Source organism: Toxorhynchites rutilus, chromosome 2 (assembly GCF_029784135.1).
Source record: "Toxorhynchites rutilus septentrionalis strain SRP chromosome 2, ASM2978413v1, whole genome shotgun sequence".
In the NCBI taxonomy this organism is placed as follows: domain Eukaryota; kingdom Metazoa; phylum Arthropoda; class Insecta; order Diptera; family Culicidae; genus Toxorhynchites; species Toxorhynchites rutilus.
Genome location: NC_073745.1, coordinates 33,645,225 through 33,657,612, shown reverse-complemented (window position 1 = coordinate 33,657,612; position 12,388 = coordinate 33,645,225). Strand labels below are relative to the sequence as shown.

At 40.9% G+C, this 12,388-nt stretch overlaps 2 protein-coding genes across 4 annotated transcripts; one reads left to right on the top strand and one right to left on the bottom strand.

Moving 5' to 3' along the window:
• Nucleotides 1-6,296: 6,296 nt before the first annotated feature.
• Nucleotides 6,297-7,112, bottom strand: LOC129765254 (DPH4 homolog). Its single transcript, XM_055765362.1, has 2 exons — nt 6,956-7,112; nt 6,297-6,866 (listed from the first exon to the last, which is right to left on the bottom strand). The coding sequence occupies exon 2, from the start codon at nt 6,839-6,841 to the stop codon at nt 6,368-6,370; it is 474 nt and encodes a 157-aa protein (XP_055621337.1). The 5' UTR covers nt 6,842-6,866; nt 6,956-7,112; the 3' UTR covers nt 6,297-6,367.
• On the top strand, nt 6,840-9,672 carry LOC129765253 (NHL repeat-containing protein 2). Of its 3 annotated transcripts, none has more exons than XM_055765361.1 (3): nt 6,840-6,890; nt 7,220-8,634; nt 8,695-9,672. In XM_055765361.1, the coding sequence occupies exons 2-3, from the start codon at nt 7,228-7,230 to the stop codon at nt 9,469-9,471; spliced, it is 2,184 nt and encodes a 727-aa protein (XP_055621336.1). In that variant the 5' UTR covers nt 6,840-6,890; nt 7,220-7,227; the 3' UTR covers nt 9,472-9,672. The 3 variants fall into 3 exon arrangements, with proteins under 3 accessions (XP_055621336.1, XP_055621334.1, XP_055621335.1); XM_055765360.1 differs by lacking the exon at nt 6,840-6,890 and adding an exon at nt 7,035-7,164; XM_055765359.1 differs by lacking the exon at nt 6,840-6,890 and having other exon boundaries at nt 6,904-8,634.
• The last annotated feature ends 2,716 nt before the right edge of the window (nt 9,673-12,388 follow it).

The following is a 12,388-nucleotide window of genomic DNA, read 5'->3' as shown; positions in this document are numbered from 1 at the left end:
TTCCATGTTTAGTTCAGATTGTGTGTGTGTGTGCATATATCGCAGTGAATGTATCACCGAGGCAGAATTTGCAGGCGTTATACGATGGTCACATCGTATGTTTTATGGGATTTTCTGATTTTCGTTTCGTCAAGCGGTCAATAGTTTAGGTATACATAATCACATCACTTACCACAGTGAATCCTGATTCATACCTCTTCCCACTAACAATTATCCCTCCCATGATATTCGCTAGGGAACCACGCTATAGAGGCGATCCTTCTGGCCTTCGGGCGGCGAATATCATACTAACATTCCTTCCCTTCCCCTGGTGACTTTAAGGACGTGGCCGGCGTCGTTATTGACCATTTAAAGCTCGAATCACCGTAAATTGCACAACGAGAATGATTTGCTAGTCCCAAGCGTCATTCTGTGTGTTCTCTGTGCTATTTGGTAGGTTCAGGTCAATCACGGAGAGCAACTACGAATTGTACAGTCTACCCAAGCTCAAGCTCAAGCTCAAAATGTATTCTGAGATCGATGCAGGGAGTTGTATTCAACCGTAGCAGTAACTCTCAAATCAGTTTAATATGGATTCTGTTATGAAATAACTGAAAAGCAATTACAGCAATCGTTCACTAACTTGGCAAGAAAAGATGCCTAGTTACTGACATTCGCATGCTAACTGGACCGGTAATTTAATCCGTGTTTTTGTCATGCGAAAATAATGCATTTTTTATAACATCTCAAATTAGATTCGAATACCCTTCACAGCAAAATTTAACATTGTATATGACTTCATTTTTTTACACATTGCTGCTTTTTAAATGGGCCACGGTCCAATATGCATCATGCTACACCTTCATGCAGTAACGCTGATGGTTCCAACAAACATCGATTGAGGTTTCTTGGAACTGCGGTCAAGCTACATTTATTCCCAGCCAAAGGGATGCTCCAAGTTTCGTATTACATCTCAAAAATCTGGTATCGGATAATTGTACGACTTACTACACAGGAAACGGATGAAGGATTAAGACGCTTAAATATGAGGACCGCCTCAAAAATGTTTGGCTAATGCAGAGCATTGATTGATTGTCCTACGTGTGGGATGAGACCAGTCAGAGTACGATTGAAATCCCTTGGAAGGAACTGGTAGACCAGTTTCTGGGACTTGAAGCAAAATCTGATGATCCTACTGAGCTTGATTTGAAAGCTCTAGTCGCAGCGGTGGATTCTGTTGCTGCAGATGTACGATATTGACAGCAATCCTGCATGGCTTACAAACGTGGTTCCTGAAGTATATCTTTCACTGATCAAGAGGTTGTTGATCCAAATTTTGTTCGAATTTAAAATTCATTGGCAAAAGAATCAACTGAAAGGTTTTTCGAGACACCACATGTGAGTGTTGGAGACTTGCCAGAACAGCCAAGGATCTTTGATACAATCAAGTTTCTAGATTACTTATCGCGATTCGTGAGGAGCGATGTTGTTGATGTTAAGGCTGATTTAGACGATGCCAGTCAGCGCGCTAGTTGAAGTATCCAGTGAATAGAGAACAGACACTCTGTTCAAGTTAGAGGCCAATTACTTGTTCGATACTGGTACAAGTAACTTGAACAGAGTGTCTGTTCTCTGTTCACTGGATACTTCAACTATAGCGTTGACTGGCATCGTCTAAATCAGCCTTTAGTCATCTCAAATCGCTACGCACAAAATTAATTGACAATGGCTGAATGGCCGAAGAGAGCTGCGCAGTGTTGATTTTTTTTCGTTCTGTTTTTTCAATTGAAATAAATGTTGTTCTTGTTAAAAAATTCATCAAGAGCGAAAATAATGTCAATTTTTATGACATCTCGAATTACATTCCAATGTCCCATCACAGCAAAACTTTTAATTGAATATTACATTTATTATTAACGTATAGCTGCTTTTTAACTGGGCTACAGCCCAGTTATCACTCGCCCAGCTAAAAGGTATTTTGACGAGAGAAACTCCAAGACATTCACCTCGATTGCTGATGTCGGAACTGTCAGCTCGATTGAGCGTTGGCATTACAACGGATGATCAAGTTTCTGTTGACTTTCCGCAGTATAGGAACTTCAGGAACGCTGCCAGAAAAACAAGCGGGCGCAATTATGATATCGGCGGTTGGTACCTTAACTCTGATCGCAACGACATCTTATTCAATGAAGTCTGTAGTAAGACAGCATTTTATATTCACATTAACTCAGCAGCTCTTGTGGAGTCCTGCTTGTCATCATATAACTTACATGAGCCTATTTGAATACCATGTATTCTTCCTATGTGGACCTCTAGAATGAATTAGAGCTAGATCCACAGCGATCTTGGTGGACCTCCTAGATGGCACGCTCGACGCTGCTTTAGCGTGATGGAGATTAATTTGCATTTGCATGAGTTAAATCGGATGTCCATCGCTAGTAACCATTAGCATTATTATTAGCATTATCATTAGCATCAGGCTAAACATATAAAAATAAGCATTAATGGAAACCCTATATGCACATTCAGTGCTATCATATAATACATACAAACATTAGGATAAAATATTTAGCATGTCTGGATATCTGGATAAACATAATATGGATGTTCAACAAAGTTGAAGAAAAACTATAAGTGGAAATTTAAGACGAAAATGTGCTTCCAAGCCATCCTCAAACCCTCTTTCTGAGCAGGTATTTAAGCGGTTGTTGAAATAGGATCATTTTCAACTCATTTATCTACATCAACAGTGGACCAGATAGCAAGACACAACAGAGAGACATCCATGTTGCAGAAGTACCCCGGTTCGAATCTCATAAGGTAATTTTCGTATAATAATTATCTCTTATTCCAAACAGTGTGCCGTAAATCTCTGAAAAATGAAGAAACCTGTTATAAACTCAATTACATTCATGAAAGAGTTGTAATAAATCTATGTGGGCCCATGAAATGTATATGAATTTTTTTTCTGTTTTCTCTTGAGTCTCGATTGATTCGATGAATTTTTCCTAGAAAAAAAAACGGAAGAAAAACAACTTGATTTTTCTATGGAACCTTATATAAGCATTAACCCTCTACAGCCCAAGCCCGCCTTTAGACGGGCTTCGCGGATTCTCTTTTCAAATTATTCAGACATTATTTTCAATGTTCACCCCTACTAGAACGTGTTTAGAATATTTTCATCTATCACACATACACATTGTTTTTATGCTGGCAGCTTTCTGCTAGGAGTATTTTATGTTGAAAGTCGGAAATTCGAGATAAAAGTGGAGTATGTTTTTTAGATAAATTAAAAACTTGGGCGGAAAAATAATCGTTTGTAACCAGCGACTTAGTAAGCACGAATCCTCATTCATGAATGAATAAAAACTAAGACTAACTTCAGTTTCTGTTTCAAAATGTTTGAATCGCGTCGTATGGGCAGAAGGTGGTCGCAAAACTCGTTCAGCACCTCTCATGTTCTGTACCGATGAGTCTAAAATGGATATATCTACTGGAGCTGGAATTATTACATCAGAGATCGATATGATAATTCCAATGATACAATGGTCTACAGTTTTTCAAATAGAAATATATGCTATCCTAACATGTACAAATATGGCAACTGCAACTTACGATGTTACCCTCTACTGAGTGCCAATTCCCAGCAAGTATAAAATCGTATGAATAGCCATAATTAGAGGCCATAAATATTCATCCAAGACAAATTTGGATGATAAATGATGCATATAACTGGCATATACACGCGAAAGTGGAGGCGATATATGTACATACTATATTTCATACGCACATAAAGCCGTACATAACGATATACGATGCTCTTTACACTGATATACGATTTGACCTGATAATGCCATAGAGTATGCGTATATAATACTACATATCACAATACTAGGATGATCACTATACCAATACACGACTTAATCCATCAAATATATAGAAAACCGTATTTTTGCATTTTATACGATTTAGAGTACACATGATGCATCCTTTGTTTGATATTTCATACAATTGTAATTTGATACGAATTTATATGCGATCTAGCATGTGCAAAAATTATACGATTAAATGTTTGCTGGGAAGTCACTACAATGTAGGAGAAAAAATGGGTAGGCTATATCTATGATATAACCGCAAGGTTGACGTGGGACTACCTTAGCTTAGCAATCATTTGTTTGTATTGATTAAAATTATGATTGAATGGAACAATTTCCAAATTCAATTGGATTCAATATATTTGCTTTGTGAGCAAAACGATCGTATAATGCCATGTAAGACCAATTCATGCAATAGATTATGTTCTTCGTTACAAGTAAATATAATGACAGCCCTTTCACGTTTGGTATGAGGACATCTTGGTTTTGATGTCTGTGTTAGCAAACACATTTCAGTCAGAACAAAAATGACCCCGATTTGCGTGTATTTGAAACGCCGATTTCCCCAGACACCTTGGTTTAGAAGTCTTTATTAGGTAAACACATTTCAGTCGGAACATAAATACCGCTGACCTGCATGAATATGCAATGTCAATTTCCTCAGACACTCGATCTGGCGTAGTGGTAACATCCATGCCTCTCACGTTAAAGGTCACGAGTTCAACTCTCACTCCCGACATTCTTCCAAAAAATGGAAGTAAAAAGTGACGAACCAGCCAAATGAGTTGAAAGTCACTATAATACAGATAAAAAAAAAAAAAAAAATTCCTCAGACACCTTGATTCTGAAGTCTGTGCTGGGGAAATACTTTTCAGTTGGGACAAAAATGCCCTCGATTTGCATGTATTTGCAATGCCAATTTCCCCACGCTCCATGGATTTGAAGTATGTGTTAGGGAAACACATTTCAGTCGGGACAAAAATACCCCTGACGTGCATGAATATAGAATGGCAATTTCCTCAGACACCTTGGTTCTGAAGTCTGTGTTGGGGAAAATGAATTTCAGCCGGAACAAAAACGCCCCCGACTTAAATGTATTTGAAATGCCAATTTCCCCACGCTCCATGGATTTAAAGTCTGTGTTAGGGGAATACATTTCAGTCGCAACAAAAATACCCCCGACCTGCATGTATTTGCAATGCCAATTTCTCTAACGCTGCTTGGTTTTGAAGTCTGTGTTAGGGAACACATTTCAGTGCGAACAAAAATCCCCATACTTTCATGTGTTTGCGATGCCGATTTCCCCACGGCTGCTCGATTTAGATGGCTGTATTGGGGAAACTGTACAACGGGTCAATCAAAACGAAGTAGTTAGGGCGTTTAGATAACGCTCAACATTTTACAGTTATTCAATTGTTTATCTAATTAAAAATTAGCAATTAACAACAGCGATAGAAGCGTAGAAATATTCCGTATCAATTGATGCAAACATCTTTCCGATCCAGTAAGAAATGTTCGAGTTATAAGCATTCGGAATCTTTCATTTTTTTCTGCATGTTCTATGTTTAGGTTTTCATTTTACCCCCCTATATACTCCGGTTAGACGTAGTCCCACGTCAAAAAGAATCTTCCAGCATGTATTGATTCTTCAGCTCAATTCATCAGATCTAGTCATCTTGTGGATTAACTATATCTTATCTGAAATCAGAGCGCAAATCCTGGGAAATATAGAGCAAATTGGAGAACCACAGTAGATTAAACTAATCCGCGACGAAAAATGTACAGTGTTGACGTCTAGTGACGATATTTAGACTTCAAACTCATACTACATATTCTCTATCAGATGAGAAGGCCCGACGACAGATTTTAATTGCTAAAATTTAAATGGAAATTTTACTTGGCTATTTTCTTTAAAATTTCCGTGATTCCACTAAAACTTATTTTGTACTAGCTGACCCGGCGAACTTCGTCCCGCTCACAACTGCTTTTCTGATTTAAATAATTTCGAACACTCACGTTCCCCGAAAATCATTTTTCTGTGCACGATCTATATTCCCAGTAAAAAATTTCTTTCTTGACATATACACCTGACGCGGGCTGAGACACTTCAATCCTGATACTGACTGTTCAAATCCGTTGCTCCATTCTTGAGTTAAATCGTGAGGAACGGACACAAAATCATTTTTATTTATCTAGATAACAATTGTTATATAGAATCTTTTTCTGACAGAAGTTTCGTATGAATTTATTTAACCACTTATAGAAATAAGTGGATTTCACAAAAAAATCATTTGATTTGAAAAAGTTAATTTTCATTAAAAATTTTAATTCTAAATTTGGAAACCTGGAAATCATTATCATTATTGTCGAGTATTAGACTCAATGCCATCAATGCCTGGGCGCAGTGGTTCAGGGTTCTTACAATAGTAGAAGATATTACGCTTATACGTAATGCTTTTAATTATGTTTATAAATACAAAGTAAAAGTTTTCCGATGAATTTGTATTACATTTTCATGCGTTGTTCACCTGCACCAAAAGAGAACATTCATCACATGAAAGATAAACGCTTTCGCCTCTGGTTAGTTCCTCCGGCAGCACATACATTCCTCCGCAACGACAATCATGGTAATAGTAATGCTCGACCTGTTCGTATTTCAAATCATCCCTGGCGAGAACTTCATTCACAAAGTATTGCTCCTGACACGTGCGCTGCAGCAACTCCGCGTCGTACACGCGCCGTGATCCCTCGTCACGCAACACCTTCCAGGCTTCATCTATCCGTATAAACCAATCGGAACTATCCACGCTCTCCTCATCTACTGAATCGGATTGCAGTTTGTCAGGATGAAACCGAAGCGCCAGCGATTGGTACGATTTACGAATTTCCTCCTGCGATGCATCCCGTGCAACATTCAACACTTCGTAGTGTGACATTTTGTCTGCGACAAAATTGGATTTGCGCGTTTCGTTAGTTTGGTGTGACATCCACGAGCTTTCGATGTTTTCACGACTGTGACAAACAGTGGGATACAAAGTAAGAAAAACACAAATTATCTTTGGTTTTGTTTACTCGAAGAATCATATAACACGATTACTTACATCACACGATCACACGATATCAGTTCGAATTAGTTTGAAGGCCAGCTATAGACTAACAAATTCCATCACTACACATGGTGCTATTTGGGTTTCGATCAACGCTACGCCGTTTGTTTACTGCTTCAAGTTTGACAGCGAAAAACGTCAGCGGCGCCCTTCGGCAGCAAAACAAAACATTCGAGAAATTCCTTCACGACTCCTCCCAAACAGTGAGACCCACTTTCCCTCTTTTGACTCATCGTTCCCGTGAATTTTTCAAAATAGGTTCCAGAATGAGCTCTTCGCCGGAGGGACAGGATATGTTGGATGCCCTGGCGTACAACTGCAGTAAGCTGTCGAACGACCTGTGGGAGGCAACCGGCCCGAACGAGAAACGAAAACTGGTGGCAGAGTATCTGAAAAGTGCCGATCGCGACAGCAAGAGCATCAAGGACTTCAGCGAAGACTTGGATTGGTTCAACGTGACGGAACCACTCTCGTTCGAGGGCTCACTACGAGGAAAAATCGTAGTGCTTGACTTTTTCACGTACTGTTGCATAAATTGTATGCATATTCTGCCCGACTTGAAGAGACTCGAGCATCTGTATTCGATCGAGGATGGATTGGTTGTGATTGGAGTTCACAGCGCCAAATTCGAGAACGAGAAGAACTCTGCGAACATTCGGTCGGCGGTACAGAGGTACGAAATAACTCATCCAGTGGTCAACGACGTTCGCTCCTCGATGTGGAGGAATCTTCATGTGCAATGTTGGCCCACGCTGTTGATTTTAGGTCCGCGAGCGAATCCAATATTTGTGGTGATGGGTGAAGGACATTTCGATGATTTGAAGTTGTACGTCAGCTCGGCGCTTAAATTCTACAAAGACAAAGGAGCTATCCAGAGCCACGCGCTGCCTATAAATCTAACGACCAATCTAGTCGAAAGTAGTCATCTTCAGTTCCCCGGCAAAATTGCGTGCATCAGTGGACCGTCCGATAATGACAATCCAATTTACGCGATTTCAGACTCTGGCAATCACCGTATTCTGGTTGTGAACAGCGAGGGTACTGTTTTGCACCGCATTGGTGGCAGGAAGCCGGGATTTGTTGATGGCGATTTTAAAAAGGCTCGATTCAATGCTCCTCAAGGTGTGGCATTTCAAAGCAACGACGTGTTATTTGTAGCGGACAACGAAAACCATGCAATTCGAAAAATTGATTTCGAGAACAAACAAGTGACCACCGTTGTGGGCACAGGACAGCAGGGATGCGATCGAATCGGAGGCAAATCGGGTCGAGATCAGATTCTTTCGTCCCCTTGGGATGTTGCCGTATACCGTACTAAAGATTTGGACATGTCATTCCATTCGGATGAAACTAGGGTTCCGCAGAAGGATGTGGTGCTGATTGCCATGGCAGGGATCCATCAGATATGGGCACTGTTCTTGGAGGAAACCATTTGGTGGAAGTTTAGAAAATACTCGGCTGGTAGTTGTTTAGCAATTGCTGGAAATGGTCGGGAAGAGAATAGGAACAACATATATCCCAACAATGCGGCATTTGCACAGCCGTCCGGCTTGACGACCAATAGGGATGCCAAGGAGCTCTATCTAGCGGATAGTGAGAGCTCTTCGATTCGAAAGATTTCTCTGAGCGATGGAAAAGTTGTTGCTGTTGCGGGTGGCGACCGGAATCCTCTGGTGAGCGAGAAACACATAAAACAAATACAATGTCTATGACAAAGATATTTTATTTCTCAGGATCTTTTCTCGTTCGGTGACGTGGATGGAAAACAGTTTGCGGCGAAGTTTCAACACCCACTCGGAGTGGCCTTCAATTCCAAAGACAACTGCATCTACGTGGCGGACACCTACAATCACAAGATTAAGAAAATCAACGCCACGACTAACGTGGCAACGACATGTGTTTTCTTGGAGGACTGTGGCTCTACGAGAACGTTCAGTGAGCCGGCAGGTCTCTGCGTGGATCCCACTGGTCGCTATCTGTTTATCGCCGACACCAACAACCATCAGATTATGGTGGCCGATCTGTCCGATATGAGCATACGCCCGTTGAAAATAAAATTCAATGCCCAGCTAGCAGAGTCCGCGGATCATCCTGGTGACATCTACGTATACGAGGGTACATTTAAAGTGCTGCCCGACGGGGGCAAGGTGAATCTGAAGCTCGAATTTGGCTACCTTGAATCGAACATAAAATTGACCGCGGGAGCGCCCCAAAGATGGTCCCTAGCACTTCCCTCGGACGCGTGGCGGTGCGATACGATGAGCGGTACAATCAACTCCCTCAACGATGGACTTACTCTCGATGTCGTGGTTCCGAAGGGAAGCGAACAGCAAAAACCGGTTCAGAGCACTGTAAACTTCAAGCTGAATCTCTGCGCCGGGGATGTGTGCTTTCCGAAAGAGTTTCAACTGGGGCTTAACTTTGCCCATGACGTTACCGGAGCGAGTGCGGCAAAGGGAAGCTTGATGGTTCAGATAGGGAGAAAAAATGTAGTCGTTTCCAAGGAGTGAATTTTGTAACTGCATTTTGAGTTTAAAACTTTATCGCATAGTACCTTAAAAGTGGAAGTTCAACCAACACTTGGACACAATCAGTCAGCTAACAACACAAACTAGTGAATTAATTGCAGAGTTCATTTTTTTTATAAACGCCTAACATTGCTCTTATCTGTTGTGACGAAAATAAAAGTTTATTTACTGCAGCGCAAATAATGGTTGGATTGTTTGTCTGAAATTATAAATATTACAGCTTTAGAAAACCATAAGCTAAATGGTTTTTCAATAAGAGCACTATAATTTTTTTTTTAAATGAAACAAAAACGGTTTTGGATAGCAATGAAATTCTTTATTCATGTGAAAGTACATTTGATGCCATTATGCATGGAACTCGATTTCTTTTGCATGGTCACCACGGGCACGCTTGCTGAAGTCCAGACGCTAAACCCAATTTTCGACGGTTTTCAAGCATAAATCGGCCTATTCTGCTGCAATTTCACGTTCGATATTCGTACGAAGTTTATCAATCGTCGCTGGCTTGTTGACATAGACCATAGACTTAGCGTAGCCCCACAGGAAATAGTCCAACGGCGTCAAATCGCACGACCGAAGCGGCGAATTGACTGGGTCATTTCGTGAGATAACACGCTTACCAAACTTGATTTTCAATAAATCGATTGTTAAATTCGCTGTGTGGCTTGTGGCGCCGTCCTGTTGAAACCATGTATTGTCCAAGTCCATATCATCCAATTCGGGCCAAAAATATTCGGTTATCATTGAGCGGTAGCGATTCCCATTCACACTAACGTGCCGGTCTTGATCATCACGGAAGAAGTACGTCTCAATGACGCCGCCGGACCATAAACCGCACTAAACCGTAATTTTCTCGGGATGCAATGGTGACTCATGAAGCACGTGTGGATTGCTGCCTGACCAATAATGATACTTTGCTTATTGACGAAGCCATTCAGCCAGAAATGAATCTCATCGCTGAAGATGATTTAGCGCTCTTAAAGTTGAGGCCATTGACTCCGAATTTTGGCAGTAAATTTTAATAATCTCGACTCGTTGTTGGATAGTACATCTTTCCATTATGAAATGTCAGGAAGCGAAAGTCCCTTCCACTGGTCTCGAAGTTACAGGCAATGACGCAGCGGCTGAATAAGATGGTCAAGTCGATTTTCCGGCGAAAAGCGACGTGGCGGTGGTGATGGAGGACGGAGACCTATCTCACCCTGGATGGCAACTACTGGTAGGGAACTTCGTATTTCACTTCCCCCACGAAGGAATTGAGCTCCGAAGTTTTCATACATCAAGTTCCCAAAGAAGGTGCTGCTGTGGCTGACAATCAGCGAGAAGAGTATGTCAAAGCCGCTTTCTTTAGATCCGAACCGGCCGTGAATGGGGAAAATTATTCAACGAAGTGCCTGCCGGAAGTCGCGTCGTTCATCAAGAAATACCATAAGGGCGAAGACGCGGTGTTCTGGTCGGATCTGGCGTTAGCCCACTACTCAAAGCGATCGTTAGAGGAGATGGAGCGGGGATGAATATCGATGTGGTACCCAAGTCGGCGAACCCGTCCAACGTCCCCCAGTTGCGTCCAATCGAGAATTTCAAGGCCAACCTGAAGCGTAAGATCAACTCCAACTAGGAATTGATAAATAAAACGAAGAAAGAACTCAAAGGGGCTGATTCTCGAATACACTTCACGGTGGAAACGAAATAAACGGCACGCCATTGAACTACGTTTTACGAGTTAGTCATGGGTCTAAAATAATAATAAGTTTTCAAGCAGAATAAGCACTTTTTAAATAAAAAATCATTAATGAAAATTAACTTCTTCGTATCAAACTGGTATTTAATGTGAATGGAAAACTTAGTTTTCTTCATGTGATATAAAAATCTCATACAAAAATTTCATCTGAAGATAATTTGATATTATAATGATAAGTTTAGTGGGAAACTAATCTCGTATCCAGATGTCGACATCGTACCGTTGTCATCGCGGATACGTTTCAATTCGTTTCCACCGTGAAGTGTATTCGAGAATCAGGCCCAAAAACTTACCTACACGTATGTTTCCGTCCGCAATGGCGAATGTTCCGGATAACTGCCGGAAGGCCGCTCGCTAGGGCGTAGAATTTTGCAAGTAAGCTAATATAATTACCTTCCTTGTGAAATCTATCACACTCATTGGACAGGTAGAAAATCTCAGAAAAAAGTGTATTATTTCACATTTGTAACATAGACGAGGGATAATCGAAGGTCACATATGTGAAACTTCTCCACCGTGAAGAATACAATCTGTTGGCTACACTTAACTACACCACACAAACGGCACCCAACACAACATAGCAGCAGAAATGACTACCGGGTTCAAACCTTTTATTTGAACTCGCCGTCATTCAAACACATCTTCAAATGATACAGGGTAAACGCAGTCAGTTATGTATAAAGCGATCACTACTACTAACGCGCCGCCTTGCGTAAAAATGACATTCGAAGCTCACGCACCTTGATCGACCAGAGGAATCCCGCGTTCCAGGAATTTATAAACAACAAAGTTTTCAGCGAGAGATTTTCACTCATTCATGCTTGAGCTCAACACTGTATTCTTGCTCAAACTTTTGGCGAATACGGATATTCTTTATTAAATTCCGCAAACAAAGGAATTAAACTTATTTGAAGGTGCGTCAAAACTTGTCTTGCCTTGGAGCTCAACGCGGATCATCATTTCGATAGTATGCTCAAAAATGCAATTGATTTATCTGGCGGAAATGAATGACAGTAACGTTATCAATTGTCTATATGACACAATTATTGACAAAATGGGCTCTATTCCCGTACACAATTAAAAAAAAATCGCCTCCCTTTTCGATGACTGTTGATAGAAGCTTCCGGAAACTGCCGCATATACGTTTTACCATGTTCC